Source organism: Cotesia glomerata, linkage group LG6 (assembly GCF_020080835.1).
Source record: "Cotesia glomerata isolate CgM1 linkage group LG6, MPM_Cglom_v2.3, whole genome shotgun sequence".
NCBI lineage: Eukaryota > Metazoa > Arthropoda > Insecta > Hymenoptera > Braconidae > Cotesia > Cotesia glomerata.
Window position 1 is genome coordinate 27,194,517 of NC_058163.1, and position 23,337 is coordinate 27,217,853.

A 23,337-nucleotide genomic window follows, 5' to 3' on the forward strand; every position below is an offset into this window, starting at 1 on the left:
TAATTGTTGTTTGTATATGTATAGTTATTTTATAATTTTTATCGTTTACTTATGATTATATGGTGGAAAGGCTTATACATAAATATGTATAAAAATACGTATGTATTAAAGTTCTTTTACTGACTTATTTAAATAAAATTTTTTTTGTAATTTTGTTTGTATTTAAGTAGCGTTTTCTTTTTTTATTCATAAAAAAAAATTACAGACATTGTGTGATTTTTTACATTTATTTATTTTAAAATTAAACCTAAAAAAATATCCCTGTTAACATTTTAAAACATAAATTAACTAGGATAAATTATTTAATTAATAAATTTTTATTAAGATTTAAAAAATAAATTTATTTTTTCCATTTTAAAATAATTTCATAGCTTAATCACACTTACATTAATTATCAATAGTGTTCTTACAACACTGTATATACTTATAATAAAAGACAAAAAATATAATTATTTACATAAATATATATTCAGTGAGCTGTTAATTTGGCTATCTTAATAATTAATCTTATTTAAAAACATGACAAATATTAAAAAATTTATCTTATTCAGTAAATACTAATTTATGTATTTTTTTCTTAGCAGCAGGGCCTTCAGCATCCGAACCTGCTTCGAATTTAACATCACTCAAATTAATAGTATCATCTCTATTTTTTCTCTTGCCAGATTTTTTATCTTCTTGTTTAATAATGACTTCTTGCTTTATCGTTATTTTTTTACTAACATTAGATTTATCCGTGTCTTTATGTTTCGATTTAGATTTTTTATTAGAACCTTCAGCGTCGGAAGCTGGTTCTTCTTTAATTTTCAAGTTTACATCAAAGTTTGATTTTTTACTTTTACTTTTTTTACCCTCACTTTCTTTTTGGGGTACTTGGGGTTCGATAAACTCTTTAGATTTAGATTTTTTAGTTCTAACTTCACCGGAGTTTCCTAGTCCCTGTAACCTTGAAGAATCTTCAACAACTGAATCGAGTTCCGATTCATTAATCGTAGAACTACCAGAAGGATCAGCAACTTTAGATTTTTTTCCTTTGTGCTCTTCTTTAATTTTAATGACACTCATTTGCAACTCACTTGAGTTAAAAGTACTGTCATCTAATTCAGTAAATGAATCCAACTGAGAGTCATTAATCGTAGAATTACTAAGAGGATTCGCAATACCTTCGAGTAACTTCTTTTTCTTCTTCTTTTTCGATTCCTGCTTAACTATATTCGTGTCTACCTCAGTATTATTTAAAAGAGTTGACTCCGACTCAATCACAGAGTTAGATTCACACGTTTTCTTCTTCTTCTTCTTTTTCTTTTCTTCTTTAATTCTGCTAGTGTTTATCACCACAGATTCATTCACTGAATTAATCTCTTGACCTGTCTGATTCAAAAGAATTGATTCTGACTCAATTACAGAATTAATTTCAGGTACTTTCTTCTTTTTCTTTTCCTTTTCCTCTTTTATCGTGCTAGTGTCTATCATCACAGAATCATTTACTAAATTCGACTCTTCAAAAGTTTGATTAGAAGAACCTAAATCTTTATCCTTGGACTTTTTAGACTTGTTCGATTTCTTAATCTCTCCATTCACAAGCTCATTGTTTTTCTCAACTTTTACAGATGACAACACAATCGGTTGATCTGGTAAATCATCATCACTGTCTGAAAATCCACCAAGTATCATAGAATTTTTCGATGCACTTGTTAAAACTTTATCTATTGCCAGCATCATACAATTCTTCTCTACTTTTTCTGAACTTTTTTCTTCCTCAACAATTTTTTTAGATTTCTTCAATTTTTTAGGTTCCTCATTATTATTCTCTAACTCTTGAGATCTAGAATTTTTTGCTGGTGATGCTAGTGAACCATTAATTGCAGTCGGTTCAGTATTTTGAACTGTTTCCACAGTCTTAGATTTTTTAATTTTTTGTTCTTCATTAACTCTGACACTTGAAGGCATCGCTTGGTCACTTGATAAAATATTAACTCCAGTATAAACTTCAGAAGTATTCTCTTTAGGCTTCTTAGCCTTTTTAACTTTTTTAGCTACAGAATCAGTTTCCTCAGATGATTGTAACTCATGTGATTGAACAACATCCTTAGTCTTTGATTTCTTAATTTTTAATTCAGGGATAACAGGGCTTACAGATGGCTCTTGAACCCGAGAAAATCCTGGTGAGTCCAATTGCGATTCTATAATAGTAGAATTTCCTAGAGGCTTAGGTTTTTTAATCTCCTTAGATTTTGATATTTTATCTTTTTTAGCTGTATCAAAATTTGGAAGCTCTTCAAAATTATCTTCCAAAAATTCATAATCGGTATGTTTTTCCAATTCTTCTTCTTTATAATTCTCAGAACATATTTTGATAACTGCTTGATCGATAGATTCCGCATAATATTCCCTCAACTTTTCTAACTTGTCAATATCCTCGAGAGTTAAAACAACAGGTTCTTTTATTTTCGTGGTTCTTTTTTGAACCTTTTTCTCAACAACATTTTCACTCTCTACCTTCTCTTGGGATTCTTTCTCGACCTTTTTTCTAGGTCTTTTAACAACCGGTTTTTTGACTTTCGCCTCAGGAATTTTCGGTTCAAAATCATCATTAGGAGTGAGTAATTTTTCACGAACAAACTGACTGTGATCACGCGGAAAATCATCTTCGTCTCCCTCTTGACTACCAACCTTACTAGACTGTGATTGATTTTCCATATTCTTGATAGCACCCTCTGCCATTTTTCTCTGGCTTTTTTTCTTACAATCATCCTTAAGTTTCTTTTTGGGAGATTTATCAATAGATTCTTTCATCTCAGGAACTTCTGCTTCGTTATCACTCGCAGGAACTGATTCTTTAGGTGCAAAATATTGGCTGTGATCATGTGGCATGTCATCATCATCATCATCATCACCATCACTATCATTTTTCTCTTCTTGACTATAAGTTTCACGAGACTGCGATTGTACCTGGAATAGATCTTCTTGACTTCTGGTACCAATTTCTGCCTTATTTTTCTTACTTTTCTTTTCATCCTTGTTTTCACGTTTCTTTTGAGGAGATTTATCAACAGATTCTTTCACAGGAGTTTCTGGCTCGTCATCACTACTAGGAATTGATTCTTTATGTCCAAAATATTGGCTGTGATCACGGGGCATATCATCATCATCATCATCATCATCATTTTCTTCTTGACTTCCAGTTTCACGAGACTGAGATTGATTTTCTTGACTGTTAGTAACATTCTGTGTCTTTTTATTACTTTTCTTTCCATCTTTACTCTCAAATTTCTTTTCAGAAAATTCATTAATAGATTCTTCCACGTTAGGAGCTTTTTGTTCGTCATCACTGCTAGGAATTGGTGATTCTTTATCTCTAAAATATTGGCTGTGGTCATGTGGTACATCATCATCTTCATCATCCTTTTCCTCTTTTTCTTGACTAATTATTTTGCTAGATTGCGATGATTGATCTTCGTCACTCTCAGAAATATCATGACTCGCTTTCTTTTTCTTAGTTTTCTTTTCAACATTATTTTCCAGCTTAATACTATTCCTACTAGGCAACACTTGGTCATAAATGATCCTTGGCTTATCACTGCCAGTTACCGAATGACTAGGACTTGCTAACAACTCCTCTTGCATATTTCTTTGTTCTTCTTCCTCTTTAACTTGATCATCGACTTTTAATCGTTTGACTTTCGTCTGAGTCTCTTTCTTAGGACTCACACCATCATTATCATGATCGTGTTTTCTTTTTTTAGCCACCTTAATTGGTGACGCAGCAGATAAGTGTTCATTTTTTACTTGTAAAGTTTTATCAGGACTTTTAATCTTTTTTTTCTTGGCTTTACGCGTATGTTCCTCATCACTACCTTCTCCAGCAAGGAAACCATTGATGATTTTAGATTTAGAAGGTTTAGTTTCATTCTCAGACTCTTGGTATCCGCTATCACGTTCATTTCCTCCTTCTTCATTGATTTCTTCCTCAGCAAAATCCATTTGTTCATCATTTTCGGTAGTTTCACTACAAACCAAATAAATTATTTATTATCTTAAATATTAATTATTAATGTAATAATAAATAAAATTTAATATTAAAATAAGATAAATTATTCATCTTATCTTATTATTTATTTATTTATTATCTTAAATAAATAATTTTGTGCTAAAATTTGATAGAAACTTATTGACAGAAAAAAATAAAAATAATTTAGTCACCTTGACAGCAGCTCGCCTCGAATAAATGGAACTTTGGCTTTTAAATCGACCTGGGTGACACGAAATGTTGCTTTGTCACCGACGAAAACATTATGTCCAAGCCAATACTCGTCATCTGATCGTTTTGTGATGGAAACGTTGAAAGTTTTGTGCATCAACACACCAATATAATTTGTTTCTTTCTTGTTAACAATACCTGCCGATAAATCATGATTAATAATAATTAATCTCAAAAGTGGAAAGTAGAAATAAATTAATGAATTTACCAGTAAGAATACTATCAACTGTTGGTCGAAATATGTAAAAATCAGCTTGAAGGTCGACGTGGACGAATTGAATATCGTAAAACATCTGAGTCAGCGGGCACAATATTGTTGGGTTTTGATAAGAAATTAAAAGCCCATCGAAGCTGGTTAATAAAATGATAAAAATAATTATTATTTTACATATTATAATTGTTATTAAATAATAAAAAAAAAAAAAAAGAATACACATGAGGGTAGATAACCTCAATAAATAAATAAAATATAAAATAATGTTAATTTATAGTGAAACACTATTTTGAGCGATAAATAATAGAAATAATTTTAAAAAATTAAATAAATAAATTTACCTTGAATCGAAAGTATTTATCGATGAATTTAAAATATCTTTGAAAGATTTTCTAACATCACTCAAATGAACTGAGTACATTGGAATGTGTTTTTTTATTGTTTCTTTGAAAACACATGAATTTTTTTGATTTACTAAATCATCTAATTCTTTTGCGGACCAGTTTATCCATGTATTCACTTTCGGACGCATCTTGATTTTTATTACTTATTTTACGAATAATTATTTTACTTCTAATTAGTCTTAACCTTCAAATTCACACCGCATGGTTTTTTAAACGAAAAAAATAACAAATGACACGCGAATTTTGGGGGCGCCACTCAACTCATGGTGGGAAAAAATAAAAATATGAATATGTTGCACAAGTAACTAAGCACTTAGATTTTAAATCTTTTTTTTACTGTTACTACTGGAAGAAAAATATGATCCTAAAATAAATTAAAAAGATTAAAAGTCATGAAAAATTATAGATTAATTATATTCAAATGTCTGCCTAAAAATAAAATTTAAAATTACGCGGTTTTTAAATCATTCACGCATGCGCGCAGTTTCTGTTTGTAGCGCCAGAAAAAGTTTGTTGGTTATAAATAATTCTTTTCACATTAGACAATAACAATATTTATATTTTCAAATAAATTTAATTGACAATAACAACAATTATTATTTATAGTAGCGTTAAAATTTTAATAAACTTAATTAAACATAATATGGTTGAAATGAAATTGTAATGGATGTTGATCATGATGATTCTGATCAATCAGAAGATTTGTTTGGGGGTAAGCATTTTTTTTTTTCATTTTATTAGAATAAAAAAAAAAAAAGTGACAGCTTAATTTTAATCTGTTTATTTATATTTAGATGATGAGAATTACTTGTCAGTACGAGGCTCGAGCATTCAATCTCCAGAGATCGATGCCTCATTCAGATCATTACCTTCCACTCAACAGTATGGATTTTCCCCATACAAGTCGTGAGTTGGATTTATTTTTTTAATTAAAATATTTATTTAATAACATATGAAAATTAAGTAAGCCGGCATCTAAAAATTTTTAGAATTTTTTTTTTATTGAAAAAATTATCACAAAAAAAATTTCATTTATAAAAAACTTGAAAAACCGTAAGTGCAATTTTTAAAAAATATTTTTTTCTACTAATTTAATTATTGTAATTTAAAAAAAAAAAATCAAAAAATTATAAATGTCGGCTAACTTTAGTATTGTAAATAATATTAAAGTAAACGAATGATTTTTTTTTTAATTAGAGCTGTCGCTGGGCCAGAATGTCCTTCGACGCCATGCAGCCTTGGGCCTTTCTTAACAAAAGCGCCGAACTGGACAGTTGACCTCGAGACTCCCGAAGCAAATAAAGCTCGAGCGTTGCCGAGTGTGACAGAAAGCCCCTGTGCTGTTAATCAAGAAAATATCAGCTGTAATTCTTTAAGACTAACTCCGACAGAATCAAACATCGAGGATGTGGTTCCAGTGTCGCCGATCATTCCAAAAAAGAAAAGAAAGCGTCGTGGCCGACGAATATTAAACAATATCTCCAATTTAACTCCAAAAAGCAGTCTTAGGAATAATTTCGACAATCCTGAGACTTCACCTAGCGTCTACTTGAGTCCAATCGCCGAAAAGTCTATAGAAGATAGGCTAGATGACAGTAACCGCAGTTTTTCAAGCCAAAGCTCGTATCCAAGTTCTAGCACCAGTGGAATCAAATCGGGAAACTCTGCATCACCTGTCGAACGCGTCAGAAGACTGAAAGAGTTGCAGGCGTCTAAAAATTCTTATTTAAATAAAGACCAAATCATTCAGATTCCCGATGAAGTGTTTTTTAAAGACTACTTGGCTCTTGAGGCTAGTAAATATCAATTTAGACCTCAAAGTGATTTAAAGAAGCCGCTGGGTAAAGAAGGATTTGTTACTTTTTCACAGTTCGCAAAAGATGACAAAAATTTAGATGCTGAAGATCATATACCTGATGAATCTTTTCATTTCGACCAAGATTTGTCTTTCTCTCAGATTTGCAAAGATAATCAGGTGCTTAATTATAATCACCAGCTGTCTGGTGATAATGAAAAGTCAACTGAAGCGGTTGCGAATTTAGACAGTCCAGATTTCAAGGGATTTTCCCCCGCTTCTCGGCAGTACAGTCAAGAATTATTAAAAAAGCACAATGATTTTGCTGTTGAATACGCTCATATGGATCTTATGGAATCAGATGATAGTTTCAAAGGCTTTGAAATTAATGAGATAGATGATAGTGTGAAAATTGCTCAAAGGTACCGTAAATTTTATGAAAATTATCTCAACGATGTTTATCCAGTAGGTAAAATAATTCGGAGAAAAGGTTCTGATAAAAATATGGACGATAAATATAAGTTAGTGTCTTCGTTAAGGACAAATGTTATTTCGACAATTAAAACTGCTAGTAAAAAAGATATTTTAGTTTGTGTAAAAAATGTTGTGTCTCAGGAATTTTTGTTGCTTGGTGACATTGATGAAAAACACGATATTGATTTGCTTATTGAAAATAGGGTGGAATCAACGCCTGTAAAAGATTCTAATAAGAACAAAAGTGAAGATTGGAAAAATTTAGCAGCTGATGATTTTGAGTCTTTGGAGCTTGATAATGATTTTGAAGAAGCTGTTTCAAGAGTTGAATCCACAGGATTTGATACTTTTAATGATAACATTTCAAAAAATGAACAGAATAATAGTATTAAGTGTAAAATAAATTTAGAGAGCGGCTTTAAACCCGTTGTAGTTACCAGTAATTCGGAAATAAATAATCGTAGTATTGGTAAGGTAGAATTTAAACAACCGGTGATCAAAAAATTACCTAAACAAAGTACAAATGTAAATAGTTGTAATTTAAATCATAGTATTTTTGAAGATTTAAATTTTGAGATGCCGAGTGAATTAAGTGTGGGCTTTCAAACCGGGCGGGGAAAAAGCATCAAAGTGGCCGATAACGCAATGTTGAAGGCTAAAAATATAATGTCTGATGATGAATTGAATAAAATAAATCTGGAGAAGAGGGATAAAGTGAACGGCGCTAAAGAGTTTAATGAGCCAGTGGCTTCGACCTCTGGGTTTCAAGTGGCTCGTAATGAAAAATCGGGATTTGTTGGTAGAAATATTTTTACAAGCAGAAATAAAAATAATGTGAGGGAGAGCGAGAAGAATAATATTTTTGATGAAGACTTTGGAGATTTGCCGATGGTGGGATTCACTACAGGAGCTGGTAAAAGTATTAAAATTACGGAGAGTGCTATGATAAAAGCACAGGTAGCCTTTACTAAAGATTTAGAGACTGAGGATCCTGAAAGTGAAATTATAGCGATAAAAAACAAAAAAATTTCTTCGGAGATTAATGATTTTAGAGGCTCATCAATTAATCCGATGATGGTAGGGTTTCAAACGGGAGCAGGTAAAAGTATTAAGGTAGCTGAGGCTGCGATCTCGAGAGCGCAGGTAGCATTTTCTAAAGATTTAGAGAACGAAGATCCTGAGGGTGAAATTATCGCAATGAAGAGCAGAAAAATTACTTCTGAAGATAAAAGCTTAAGAGGCCCATCGATCAGTCCGATGATGATGGGATTTCAAACGGGAGCTAGTAAGAGTATTAAGGTGGCTGAGGGTGCAGTTTCGAGAGCGCAGGTAGCATTTTCTAAAAACCTAGAAGATGAAAATCCTGCAAGTAAAATCTTGGAACTAAAACAGAAAAAATTAAATCAACGATATTCATTTCCTGGGCCAAGTACTTCGAAGTCAAGTGGGTCTACATCTGGATCTGGAGGCTTGTTGATTAAAAATTCAGCATTTATTAATAACGCGCACAAGCGTAAATCCGATGACGAAACACCAGTAGGCAGAAAGCGTCTTTGCGTAGGATTGGATCTGCAGAAGCGCAAACTTTTCAATGATATTGAAGAAGAGGACGAAAGTTTGCGAGAGTCAGCAATGATGTGTGAACCAGACCCAGTTAGCAGTGATCGCAATCTTGAAGGCTCAACGTTGCAAGCAGAAAGAATAGGCACTAATGTCAATTTAAATTCTAGTAACATCATCAATGACGAGGTGCGTGCGAGTGTTGTCGCGCTGCTGAATGATGACATTGACTTTGAGACCGAAGACACGTGGACTGAAATTAATAGTATAAATAAGCAAGCGTGGAGCGGCGGCTTTGAAGGCTCTAGCCGAGATAGAGAACAAGACCATTCAAAACCTGAGAAGAGGTCCAAGTCTTTCCCAGGTTCAGTTCCCAAATCCTCAAACTCGGACTCTATTCCTGAGGATATATTCTTTGAGACCCAGTTTTCCCAAGAAATGAGTTGTAACTTTGAGGATATTCGCGAGCAACGAAAGACTGCAGTTTTGGAGCAAGAGAGAATAATCGAGGCCAAAAAGAGACTCAAGGAAAAACCTGTCGTTGGGTCTTGGTTGAAATTAAAGCAAACTGAGAAAATTTCTTTGGCTCGATATGCAAGCGATTGCGCGCCAGAATATTGTTCATTCGAAGAAATGGAAACTAAAGGATTGGATCCTGTAATAATGACAATTACTTCAACAATAGCAAGTACTTATAGATTTACTTGTGCGTATTTTAGGGATTTAAGGACTAAGGTCAGTGTGCCAGTCGGTGACGGAGCTGTTTTGGTACCTGATGAAAAAAATCAAGCGGGTATTAATGAATTTAAGGGTTCTTTTTTAGCAAGTCCAGGTGTTGATCCCTCGTTGTTGCCACAAGGTTGGTTTGAGAACCACTACAAGTGGATTGTGTGGAAATTAGCCTCCATGGATCGCGTAAGATTCAACAATAGTAACTCCTGTATGAATAACAAATTTCTCACACCTGAGACACTTATGAAACAGCTGAAGTATCGCTACGACCGCGAGATTGACAGATCCGAGCGTCCAGCTCTGAGAAGAATTACAGAAAAAGACGACCCACCTTCACGGAGACTAGTTCTTTGCGTCTCGAGAGTAATAAAAGACACGATTGAATTGACTGATGGCTGGTACTCGATTCCAGCAAGTGTTGACTCGGCAATGCAATCTTATATTTCTTCTGGGAAGCTAAAAGAAGGGACAAAATTGATGATCCAAGGAGCTGAGCTGCTGAACCTCGAAGAAGGCCGGTATCCGTTGGAAATAACAAAAGACGTACGTTTTAAAATTCACACTAATTCAACGCGTCGTGCTCGCTGGGACGCTAAACTCGGGTACCAGCGATCTTGCGGTCCGCTGACCGTGACTCTGGGCTCGGTAAAGTCAAACGGCGGGGCCATCGGCAAGTTGATAGTCGCGGTATCGCGGGTATATCCAATTTTGTACCGCGAGAAAACGAGCGATGGCCAGTCAATCGTACGCAACGCTAAGTGCGAGGAGAAAGCTGCGTTGGCCTTTGAAGCAGAGTGTCAAAAACAAATCGAAGCGATCTGCTCGACTGCTCGCTCCTTCAGCGACTCTCAGGCTTCTACGGCAAAATACGAACTGGAGACTCGTGTGAGGAATAATTTACCGAATCGCAGGAATGTCACGCCGATATTGAAGGTCAAAATAGCGGACGGCGGTCTGTCGGCAATGTTGACGATCTGGTCTTGCAATGAAGAACTCCTGAGTAGTCTGAAAGAAAATACGTGCATTAGTATACGGAACGTAGTCGCGGGAGGACGCAGGGCCAATGAACTCCAAATAACAGCCGGCAAATCAAGCGCCTTCGAACGTGTGCCGGGTCGGATTACCTGCTCACCGCGAGCTTTTACTTCGATTGAAGAAGCGTCTCAACGTGGCTTCAATCCAGTCTACGGAGAATTTGATACCGTGGGTATTGTCGTGTCAACTGGACCAGCACCTCATGGGATGAAGAACTATGAGACCGTTAATTTGGCATTCAAGAACGGAATAGGTGATGGTGAGGATGATAACGATAATGGGGACTCTTCATCGTATCTGTCGATCTTGTTCTGGGAAAATATCGCGTCGAATGGATTCGCTGGAATAGCAACAGTAGGATCTATTATTGCTTGTCTGAATCTTGAGTGGCGGAAGAGCACGTATCTAAGTATACCAACAGCTTTTTGTTCCGAGCGCACATTACTGACACGCAATCCACGACAGCCTCATCTGAGACACGCATTCGACGCTCTCAGTGCTAGAATCTGTGACCCGATATCATACGCCGCGGAATGCGCCAAGGCAATACAACTAGAGGTCGAAAAAAAATCACCCAAGCCGAGCCATTCTACGCCTAACTCGGATAAAAGGTGGTCCAATTGCTGGACTCCCGACCGCGATAACAATCTCGTTAATCCCGATAGTATTAATAAAAATGATTTGAGGAAATCTGCGATTTTAAATAGTCGCGACAGAGTTCGCTGGCACGAAGCGTACGAATCTTCTATTTTATACATTTCAAACTCTCCGAAAATAAACAACTCACTTAACATTAATGTTAATCGGTCCAAGCCATCTTTATAATAATTTTATAATTGTTATTTATATTTGTTAAGTATAAATATTTTATAATAAAATATTGTTTACCAGTTTACTTAATTTTTTTTTTTCTTTGATATAAAAATTAATTTTTAGATTTTTTATTTGTAGTTTTTATACATAAATTTAAGATAAAAAATAATTTATTATAAGAATTTTCATTACTCATTGAAAGGTAAGTTGTCAATCAATATTAATTATCTAATGTAATAATCTCAGCTTCTGTTGAATGTTAATCGCTTTTCTTTGTGTAACACACACACACACATGTTCAGAAAATAATGACAGACTTTCTTTCTCTCTTAAACTTCACAGCTAGAGTCTTAATCCGACGACCGATGCAATAATAAAAATAAACTCTAATAAAGAGTCAATTTTATCGGACGCTAACGGTACATTAGTTTTTAACAAAAATTTTATAAAAAATATTCTGACTTATTTTTTCACCGAATGATTTAGTATACTTATAATAAAAAAGAATAATTTTATTCACAATACGTGACATATAGAATATTTAAATAGAAATAAGTTAGTTATACAGATCTGAAAAAATGAACTTTTAAAATTAGTGTTTGATAGTAATAAAACACCCGAGTCATTTTAAATTTTGAAATTATAAATAGTAAGTTCAATCATTTTTAAAAGTCGTTTGCGTAATTTCAATTCAAAACTCATATCTTTATATTAACACCGAACAAAAGCTGACATCTGAAAGTTTTCATACTCGTACAAGTAAATTACGTATTGTTATTACAGAATTTATTGAAAAAAATACCCTCGGAGATTGAAAAGTTTTTTTTTTATTTTTTTTATCGATCCGAATCAAAATAATAAACTAACCTGATTCTAATACAATTACAGCTACAATGACTTAACAGTATATAATTATGTACGGTTGAAACATCTGCAGGAATAGCAGATGCTTCTGAAAAATTTCACACTAAAAAAATTTCATTTTTTATAGGATAAATTTTGGGTATGCTTAGCATTTAAAAATAATCTACGATCGAAAAAAATTTCAAACTAATTATTAATTATAATTTAAATTAAAATTTATTAAATTTACTATATTTTTAGAATTCATATTTCATCTAATGTAACTAGCCATATTATTTCGTCATACAATTTCTGTAGTTAAATTTTAACAGTTGATTTTTCCTATTCACGTAGTTTCTGAGTTATTTACCAATTTCATTTCACAAGTACTTACACTTACAGAAACATAAATACTCGTTTTGTATTGATTAACATTTCAAAATATATAATAGCCAAGACAATCTATGATTTACAATAGCCTACTCTAACTGAATTCTCAATATATTACTCTGTGCTTTACGATACTATATTTAAACCATCGATGGTATTATCTATATTGTAATAATTCTTAAGTACACTTAAGAATATGGAGGGTAGAGGTACCTCTACCCTCGATAGTACACTCAAGAATGAGCAAAATTGAAGGTACAGGTAATTTTGGTCGTGGGAATTGGGTACTGAGTTTATTGAGCACAATAATAAATGTAGTAAGAGAATTCAACTGACTGACCTTTCTCTGGAGCAGTCTAGTCTGGACGGCGAAGATTAAAAATTTAAAGAGCCAGGTAGGCAACCCTACATCGTAAATTACAATAACAATGTGGGCTACTCTGTGAATTATTTTAATTTTACAAACCTGCCTCTAAAATTTGTCTTTTTCTGAAAGTGGTCGTTCCGGTGTGGTCACACTATGTTGAATTTGCGCGCATTAAACGTCCGCAATTTTTCGTTAGAAAAATTAAAAAAACAATAACTTAAATTATGATAAGTATTTAAAAAAATTTTTAAAATTATTTTTTATTAAATTATGTCTATTTTATTAAATAAATACAAAAATTCTGCAGCTTTCTTAGATGCGCAAGCGCCCATTTTAAAACCCGCGCATGCGCAGAGCGGCCAAGAGTTAAACACGAGCACGCCGTTGTATTTTCCATTAGTGCCGTTTCACATGTCTTGCTGTAATGTTCTAGGTCTAAGTAGACCTTAATAATAATCTACATATTTATTATTCACTAATAATTAAATTAATTAGTCTTTGTTCAGCCGTCACAATGTTCAATTATTAATAATTAATCGTGAGATATCTTCTGATGAAAATCCGTGTGTCAGTGATGTGATTATCGTTAAAAGTGCTATTTTCTTGGCTGTTGAGTAAATAATAATTAAATTTATTAATTATTTTTTTTTTAATTGGTTATACATAATGGAAAAATCTGTGGAAATTGGTCGTATTTCCGCGAGTGATGTGTCTATTAGTCAAATATTCAAGAGCTCATTTGCCAGGTCTTTTGTTTCAAACTATCACGACAACAAAATTCTGGATATGGATTATTATAATGATAAGCATGATATTTCTACATCCAGCGTCGACGATTATTTGGATAATTTACAAAAGAGCCTGCAGGGCGAAATTACGATTAATAACACTTCCGGCAATGTAAGTAATTAATTATTTTTTCTCAACTTATTTCAAAAATTTCTCTGTCATTTTTTTTAGTCATTAATTAAACAACTTTTCTTCTTCAACTTTTTTTTTTAATTAAATAATTAGTTTTATAAACGACTAGGCAATAAATTAAAACAAAAAACATTTTTCATGATATTAAAGTTAGCAGTAACTTAACAATTTTTTAATTTTATTTAACAAAAAAATTTGTTTCAAAAAATCATTTTTGAAAAATTGTATTTTTTTATTTATAAAAATTTTCACACGTCAATTTTTTTTTATAATTTATATGTTATATAATTTTAAAAATTATTAAATGTATGCTAAATTAATTTTCATATATTTTTCAGGCCTCGAGCCCGGAACCAGACGAACACAATCTCCGCAAGGTATGATATGATAAAGTTATTAAATATCAATAACTATTAAATAAATTGATAGCCGATAGTAAGGTTGATAGTAATTGCCGGTAATAGCAGACAAATAAGCGTGAAAGAATGACTGTACTTTGAGTAGTTAAATCGCAGTTATGTTATGTTCTGTTGATGAGGTACCTACTATGTATTGGGTGGTGCGTTGAATGGGTTCTGAAAGAAAGGTCGATGACGGTAGACCACGAACAAAGGGTTATAACCGTGTACGATAAGGGGCCGGTTTCCGGAACAGGTGCCAAACACGACACATCCTTTCTCTTTCTCTCCTACAGTTGGGTATTTTTTAGTCATTGTTATTCTTTTATTCGGCTGGAGCTGTGAGTATTTCTTCGTACTGACAGACAAAAGGAACAAGGCCACCAGCTACAGAAAACACCATATACAATATACAAGAACACGTTACTTACATGACAACTAAACTACCACGTGCATCTTTAAATAGTTACTCGGCTGTTAACTCTGAAATCCCGTCGTTGGTATTCAATTTAAAGTTGTATATATTTATATATTTATAATAGTAATTTTATTAATTTTTTTTTATCAGAATCCTGATACATTGTACGTTTGTATGAATGATATAACTAATATCTTGCGTATATTGCAAGTGAAAGGACAAAAGTACTGGGTAATCGTCAGTTGTTTCGTTGTGAGCAGGAAGTTCGCTCCAGCCCCTCCTTTAATTATCAACGACATAGGTACACATGATATTGTGTCCCTATGCTCTTCCAGTATTTTACTTTTACATGAATATGGTTTTAATATTTCGAGTAGATTTTATATAAACTCAGTCGAGAAAAAATTGTACCTTTTATTTTATCCGGAAGCCTGGTTGAACATGAACATTGATCAAACAATTTTATAAAATAGTTTCAATAGTTTTCTGGATAAATCTACAAGCGATTTAATATTTATACAGTGTACTTAGTGCTAATTATCCTCCATTATTGTTTCATTTCTAAACATTAAATTGGAGGCAACACTGCTGGTGTTGTTTGCTATTTATTATAATTTATAATAATAATAATAATAAATATGTACAATGTAAAATGTTAAGTACAAGATAAAGACAGAATAATTTGCGAGAAGGTCGTAAAGTCGAGTGAAAGCTCTAGTCTTTTACTCTTGACAATAAAAAGATAATAAAAAAATACTTACAAAAAAGAGTTTGTTCCACTGGAACGTACTTAACCAGGACAAGAGTAATAACTGGAAATTGTCGCAATTGCCAAAACCACGTTATATTGTTTTTAAAATTAGAGAAAACAATATAATGAGCAAGTTGTAAAAAATGAAGGATAGAAGCTAAAAAAGCCACATCATTACCCCTGTGGTTTTGAGAGTGAAAATTTGATTATTTTTATCTTCAGAGGCTTAGATAATTTATTATTTAAATACTCTGAATTCGCGGTTAATTGTTTGGCCTTTGTTTTTAATTTTTAATATACATAAAATTAAATTGAATTAACAAAATAATGGGTTTATAATACCAGAATACAAATAAAAGCGGGAAAGCATGCGCGGAACACAATGTAATTTCCTAATGTAATGTAACTATAACGGCAAGTAACGTAGTGCTGGCGGCAACTAGTATGTATGATGTTGCTGGATCATTAATATGGAGAAAGCACGCGTTGTCTTGAGAGCTACAACCCGATGCGAAAGAGCTGGAGATTTCAAGAAGAAGATTTGCTGCAACGGTAATCTAAAATTTTTTATCATGCTTTTTTGCGTGACTTTTTTATCCTCGAGTTCATAACGTTAATGTATGATAGTCTGCGTACATCCGCACTGTCTAGATACTAGTCGCTATAAGTACTACTAGTGTACTATATGTACACTAGATCTACGAAATACAAATGTATGGTAAATATATTTAACGAGGCGCAGGAGCGTGGGAAGAGCACCTGCTGTGTTGTATGCTCTTGCTCATACAATATCAGTTATTTTATTTTATTTTTTTTTAGGTTCGTGTGTGTGGATGGCATTATGAATAAAGAAATGGAGTGAGATGATAGATACGAGCTGATTAATCGATATGATGGGAATGAGGTTTGACAAGAGATACGCGATATATTATGCTCATTGATGCATTCGTACTTGTATTACATCTAATATATTATGTCAATGCTATTTTATTAGCTGGTTTTATGTTATTGATATAGATTATGCGATAACGGAAGTCTTTTTTTTTTATTTAGATTAATCATTTCGGAGACAATGGCTGCGTTCAAGTTTACTAAGTTCTTAGCAGATCTGAGCATATCTTGTAGCAACAACTTAAAATAACTATATTTTTTTTTTTTTTTAATTTATGATAAAAAAATGCAAGGTATATTTATTTAAGTGTGTCTAAAATTAATTTTTTTGGTAGATAAAGTCAGCCCTGCTCAGAACTTAGTAAACCTGAACGCAGCCAATTACTCAAATTCTGGTCATAGACAAATGAATAAAATTTTTTTTTCTGCCCTCCAGGCGGAAAGTGGCAACTTTCGGCCCGCTGCGCTAAACGAAATTGCCGCTTTCCGCCTCTGTCGGACAGAAAAATAGTATACAAACCTATGGCAGGAAAATAATAAATATCTCAGACCACATATATGTCGACCTCGGCTTCGCCTCGGGCAACATATATGTGTTCTGAGACATTTCTCATTTTCTTGCCACAGGTGTGTAATATACTATTTTTTTATAAGGTAAAAGCCCCAATAGATGATCACGTACCAGTATATGACCATCTACTGGGGCTTTTATCTTACTGGTCAACAAAATTTTCGTAATCACTTATACTATCAAAAAGTGATGAAATATTTTCATTGTTGTAGCTTTGAATTATTTTTGATGGAGGTCTAAAATTTTAACTAGATATTCTGATCCATTATAAATAATATTGAGAATAATTTTATTTAATTAGAAATTTTTAGAAGAAAAAAAAACAAATAAATTCAACAAAATTTCTAAGCAAAAAAAAAATTAATCTAATTCAATGAAAGTAACCAATTACATTGAAAAAAAAAAAAAAAAAGATTTCTTACTTAAAGCTAATCTAAATCCTTAAGATAAAATTCCTGCAGAAAATAACTTTAATCTTAGGTTAACGGTCTAAATTTTTACCTTGTACTTAACAAAAATTACATCTTATTAAATTTTCATACGTGTGGTTAAAATGTCTAAGCATATGGGTTTTATCAGTAGGTATATTTTTCTAACGGGTATTACTTGGGTACTAGCGGTTCTGGCACCAATTCAATATTTATTGTTTATTTATCTAACTGGTGATTAACGATTTTAAAAGTATGAAGAAGCTTTTTCATATTGGTTTTATCAATCAGATATTTTTCTAACGGTTATATTATAATTTTTATACCAATTTAAATAAATTTATTTATCCAGCTTAATGATACTTAAATACCAGGATTTATGATTAACTTAATTAGTAAAAAAATAAATAGGATAGACTTGTTATTGTTTAGTAAGTGTGTCTTTGATACATAGCATCTCGGTTTAGTTTATATTTTATTAATACATTTTCTTGATGTAAAACGTCTGGACAACTGGAGCGTACGACGGAACGTTGTTCCGAATAACGATGAAAACGGAGACATGAAAAGAAAAAAAAATTCTTTCAATAATTTATAAAACTTAATCCCCGTAAAAATAGCTTTCAAATATTTAATAATAATAACTAACTTTATTATTCAATATTAAATAAAATAATAATTTTAAACTGTGACAACTTAATAAAAGAAAATAAAGTGTGAATAGTCGGGATTTCTGTTTATACATTTGATCGCGGATAGTTTATAAAAACAGACAGTCAATAACCGCAAAACCCGACTTAGTGTAATATAACTCAACTCCACTCCTTATATCTATTACAATTATTATTATAACAACGATTGGTTGTTGCAGAGGAATCGAAAGGAGATAAGTAACAAAAACATTTGAGAGGCAAACAGATTTTCCTGGCATTCCTACGTACTCTCCAGTTGTTATATTCTTGTTTTATATAAATAGTATAAATATATAAGATATACTTTAAGTACACCGTCTACTGTACATCCTATCCTAAAGTATATATAATAATATAAAAGTACTATCTGGTATTATATCGTGATGAGAGATGTGTAAGTATCTACTCTAGTGTATCCACCAGTTCAAGAACCGTTCAACCGAGTTAAAGTTAAGTGCTAAGGCACGAGTCTTGGCTACTCTGAGTAGAAGAGCAAACCCAGTACAGCTACGAGTAGAGATTGCTTTCCATTCCCAATGGAATGCACCAAAAATAAATTTTCATCTCTTATATACATTCATACCGACTATTTTCAGATTCGTCGGCGCATTCCTCCCGCCTTTTTATTATCTCAATCCTTTTTTTTTATCTCCCACTATTCTCAATAAATTTAAAATGAAATGATACCAAAAAAAAAAAAAAAAAAAAAAAAAAAAAAAATAAGAAAAAAATGGGTCAGTTGGTTTTTAAATAAAAATTAAAATGATTTCATATAAATTTTTTCCGTAAAAAACAAACGTGCAATATGCCAGTAGCCCTTGCCCTGATTACAACTTGCTGTAAATATATATCTATAGATATCCACATGTATATACAGGTACGCTGAATAATTCAAGCAGTGACCGTATCAGATGACGTCATGATAGTATTCAGCCACGGTGGACGGTTCAGGGTGAGCAACCATGCATAACACCATCCGCTTGCGGGCGACGTACGACTCCGCGAGTCGCGACTCAACGGCTAAGCTACGCGCGATTCGTTAATTTACATATTCATTGATACCAGGATTCCTAAAAATAAAAAACAAAATTATATTATCAAAGAAAAGACACACATTAAATTAAATAATTAATTAATTTAAAATTCATATCTTATTGTTAAATATTAAAAATTTGAAACTGTACTTGGCTATTTTCTCACACTTTAAGCAAAATATTTATAAATCCATCAGATTCAAAAGTGACTCCTATCCAGAAACGGTCTTTCATCATGTTTCTATACCTTTCTCATGATCTTATCAGAACGTACCCGTTGCCGGATAGATCTCGCAATTCTTCTCTTACTCTTCAGCTCTATTGTATGGTAATACAATATGTAATGCGTTTACTTCATATCAAACGTGTAGGTTTTTTAAATATTTTAAATATTTAACACCATCATCTTGTCTGCTGGTTGTCTTGTCCTGAAAAATACAAATATTGTAGAAGAAAATTATTAATGGAAGGATTTCCCAAGTTTTTATGTATAATTATAATTATAATGAATTTTAAAAAATGACTGGCGTTAATTGATAATTAATTTGTATGAACAATTAATTTATTTGGGTGTATGAATCGCGTGGGATGAGAAGTGAAAGGCCTTTGTTCGTAAGGTCATCGAAGCGTTGCCTGTTATTTGTATTTTATTTATTTTGTTTTTAACTTTTTATTATTTAGTATACCTACCTGCTATCAATTTTATTTATACTTTGGTATATAATATCTTTAATATTATATTACATTATCTAATGATTGTTTTGTTCAACAGCAATGCCAGGTGTTAAGTGAAGAAAATAAGCGGTTGCAGAATGCACTTGCTCTTCAAGAAACCTCACAGTTTGATTCAACTTATCTTCAGAATCAGGTTGATACTCTCAAATGGCAATTGAAGCAGGTAATTTATTATTTATTTATTTATTTATTATTTAACTAGGTATCAATCACTTGCTTCGGGAATTTAAATTTGTTTATATTATTTAGTAAAATAATTTTAAATTTACTTAAGAGCTTACCCGCAATTTTGTTCTTATGGATTTTTTTAGTTTTTTATATTGACAACTTTGTAATTAATTAAAATTTTATTAAGTTTAAAAAAATATCAAATTTTTTAATTAATAAAATTTCGAGAAAATAACAACTTAAAACATTAATTGAAAAGCAATAAATTTTAAATATAAATTTGATATCTATTTTATAATTTTTTATTTTAGACATGTTTAAAAAATATTTATTAATATAGAAATAAATTATTGAAAATATTTATTTAATTAATTTTTAAAACTTATCCAAAAATGAAAACACTAAAGATTTATCTTGATGTTTAAAATAAAAAGCTTTTCATTTATTAGTGTAGAATAAAAGAAACTAATTTTTTGTTATTTTACTTAGTTAATTTATTAATTTTATGTAACTTTTAATTGGCAGACTGAATCAAGCCGGCAGATGTACAGATCATTGATGAAACAAGTGATAAATTTCTTGGAGCGTGCGCAAAAAAGCTGGGATATACTTCACGCGAATAACAGCACCACCGGGCAGCGAAGTAAAAGTACCACACGTAATAGCCGCAGTCAGATAATATATCCTGAGGATTTATCAATTAACTCGTCAGTGCACCAGAGATCAGTTCGCTCAACGAGTCCTACTTCTACCAGTAAATTTACTCGCGCAAAATCAGTGGCGCAGATTTCATCAGCACATTCATCGGGTTTCCGTGACTTTACTTGGTCGGTGCTGAGACGCAATGACCCCTCACAATCGCAATCGTCATCGCCATCGGCTTCCACCGCGTCTAGATCTAGCAAAACCGCAGATCATCGCTCATATCCACCGCAACCGAATTTTAATAAATCAGATGGTACTATTTCGAAATCTACAGAGAGCAATTCTGTTGAGAAAATTGAAAGTGATCACATACCACCGGAGAAATTATCTCAGGAAGCATTTAGGTATTTTTTAATCTCTCGTTAATATTAGCGATGATAATAAATTAAATATAAATACTGTTTAATGATTATAATAATAATAATAATAATAATAACAGTAACAATAGTAATAATTTATTATTCTTTGTGCTATTTTTAGACAATGCTCTTTGATGGTCATAAAATTCAATGATTTTGAAACATCATAACTATAATTGATGTAAATTAATTAATTAAATCTCATAAATCAATTTTAGAATTAAATTAATATTAGAAACGGCAATAAAAAATTTTTATTTTATTTAAAATAATAAATAAGAGTTTTTAAAGAGCATGAATTAAATTTAAAAAAAATGAATGTTGATATTTGAACTCAATACTTGTTGAAATAGCAATAAATAGAGAATTACTATTATTGTTGTTATTATTATTATTATTATTATTATTATTATAACTATAACAACATTTATTATTATTGTTATTATTTGTGTTAATGATAATTATATATTTTCTAGATTGTTAAGAACCGCTGAGTCACTGTTAGCGATGCGAGAACCCGACTTATCATTCTCGTCATCATCATCAAGAAACTCATCATCATCATTAACTGCATCGGCTGTCACCGGTGATGATGAAAATACCTCTGCTTATGTTATAATGGACTACACCCAGAGCTCGGACGGCAGTAAATCCACCAACTCGATCAACCTCGACGATTTTTCCCAAATCGAGGACTGTTTATCAATAAACGAGCGGGAGCCTGACAATAGACTCAGTAGTTTTCACAAGTCAAGCATGGACATGTCTGCTGGCAGCACGAGCACTCTGCAGCCATTTTCAAAAAGTTTTGACTGCGCCTCGTTGAACTCTTCGAGCAGAAAAATTGAAGAAGAAGAGCACCACAGTATTAGTTTTAACGTCAATATACAGAACAACATTAATAGTAATATTAATATTAATGACAAAAATATGAGTAACATAATGAGCGAAGTAAGACAATGTACTTCAACGCCAAATTCTACAGTCAACAGAAGAGCCAAGTATAAATCACCAGCAGCAGAGACCAAGGATCAAAGAGACTCGAGATTAAAAGAGAAACCTACCAGCATTAGCAGCGCTGAAGATGAAAGTGGTTTCTCTTCAATGAATTCGTTCCAAGATGTTGGTCTTCCCCAGCTGACAGTCAGACCAGCCACACCAGTTACACCAGTTAAGCCAGCTGGATATCACTCTGAAGTAGGGCTACCTGACGTGCCCTTGGACCGAATTAATCATCGCAGGTGGTCATCAACTCCCGCGGAAATTCAAGCGATGTTTCGACGTTATAAGAATACATATTTATCGAACCAGTCATCAAACGCCGAAACTCTCAGTGTCTGGGTCTGAAGATTTAAAGTCTACATACTACATGGAAATAACAAGATGACACTGGATATCATCCTAGATTATACTTAGTGATATCTGTGGTGAAAAAAAAATTTAAGATAGTAGCTAGCAAAATCTAGATTATTATACTGCATGATATCTGGATTATACTCATTGTAATCTGGATTATACTAGCTATTATCTAAAAAAAATTTTTTTCACTTAGTATAATCTGGGATGATATTCAGTGTAATCTTGTTCTTTTCGTGTATCCAAGATATTTAGTGATTGTAAATAAATAAATGTTAATGTTTTTGCATACTTACATACGTGATACGTGATATGATTTAAAATAAATTATATGTATCTGTAATGAGAAAATATTTATAATATTTATAATGATGTATGAATTGTAAAATTGTTATTACCGACAGTCGAGTAGCTGGTGGTCTTCACAATCGATTAGAAATAGGTTCTAGCTCTATAATAGCTCTGCGCGAACTATCATCAAAAAAGTGATAGCAGAAATAAAGGTTCTGGTCTAGGTTTAGAGCTGTCTATAGTCTATAGTTGTTGTCTAGTCCGGTCGGACTCGAGGATGCTCTGCTCTAGAGCTCTAGAGGGTAGAGCCTAGTTCCAGCTACCGGAAAACAGATGGCGGTAATAATTAAAAGTATCCTCAGTTTAGATTGATTTTCAACAAGCTCGTAAGCTCGTACATTATACATCGTGGTTGAATATTATTTTAATATCCCTCACGACGAAACGGACCGTGAGGTGAACTCTCAACGAGAGTGTGAGTGATACGCGGTCCGTTTCGGGTGTGCTCGCTCCGTTCGCGGCTTGCGGGGCCTATCCTCAGCCTACCGGTGGCCAAAAAAAATTTTTATACGTGGATTTTATTTCACCGGCAGTTCATCACCTTCTTTATCGTCTCTCATACTATCAACTTTCAATACTCTTTATTTATTTATTCAAATCACCAGTTTTTTAACTCAATACTCAGAGTTTAATCAAAGTGCTGCCTTACATAGTTTTTTTTTCAAATTTAT

The 23,337-nt window shown here is 32.4% G+C and overlaps 3 protein-coding genes across 7 annotated transcripts; 2 read left to right on the forward strand and 1 right to left on the reverse strand.

The window, feature by feature from the left end:
• Window positions 1–390: 390 nt before the first annotated feature.
• On the reverse strand, window positions 391–5,104 carry LOC123266502 (uncharacterized protein DDB_G0283697-like). 4 transcript variants are annotated; one of them, XM_044730764.1, is made up of 5 exons: window positions 4,817–5,104; window positions 4,470–4,612; window positions 4,204–4,399; window positions 3,397–4,009; window positions 392–3,159 (listed from the first exon to the last, which is right to left on the reverse strand). In XM_044730764.1, the coding sequence occupies exons 1-5, from the start codon at window positions 5,005–5,007 to the stop codon at window positions 544–546; spliced, it is 3,759 nt and encodes a 1,252-aa protein (XP_044586699.1). In that variant the 5' UTR covers window positions 5,008–5,104; the 3' UTR covers window positions 392–543. The 4 variants fall into 4 exon arrangements, with proteins under 4 accessions (XP_044586695.1, XP_044586699.1, XP_044586697.1 ...); XM_044730762.1 differs by having other exon boundaries at window positions 392–2,943; window positions 3,040–4,009; XM_044730763.1 differs by having other exon boundaries at window positions 392–1,296; window positions 1,423–4,009.
• LOC123266501 (breast cancer type 2 susceptibility protein homolog) lies at window positions 799–11,370 on the forward strand. 2 transcript variants are annotated; one of them, XM_044730758.1, is made up of 3 exons: window positions 5,419–5,591; window positions 5,674–5,785; window positions 6,077–11,370. In XM_044730758.1, the coding sequence occupies exons 1-3, from the start codon at window positions 5,543–5,545 to the stop codon at window positions 11,298–11,300; spliced, it is 5,385 nt and encodes a 1,794-aa protein (XP_044586693.1). In that variant the 5' UTR covers window positions 5,419–5,542; the 3' UTR covers window positions 11,301–11,370. The 2 variants fall into 2 exon arrangements, with proteins under 2 accessions (XP_044586694.1, XP_044586693.1); XM_044730759.1 differs by lacking the exons at window positions 5,419–5,591; window positions 5,674–5,785 and adding an exon at window positions 799–927 and having other exon boundaries at window positions 6,326–11,370.
• Window positions 11,371–13,262: 1,892 nt separating this feature from the next.
• On the forward strand, window positions 13,263–22,658 carry LOC123266503. Its single transcript, XM_044730765.1, has 5 exons — window positions 13,263–13,788; window positions 14,148–14,186; window positions 19,765–19,890; window positions 20,421–20,944; window positions 21,436–22,658. Exons 1-5 carry the CDS (start codon window positions 13,555–13,557, stop codon window positions 22,304–22,306), a joined length of 1,794 nt encoding a protein of 597 aa, XP_044586700.1. The 5' UTR covers window positions 13,263–13,554; the 3' UTR covers window positions 22,307–22,658.
• Window positions 22,659–23,337: the final 679 nt, after the last annotated feature.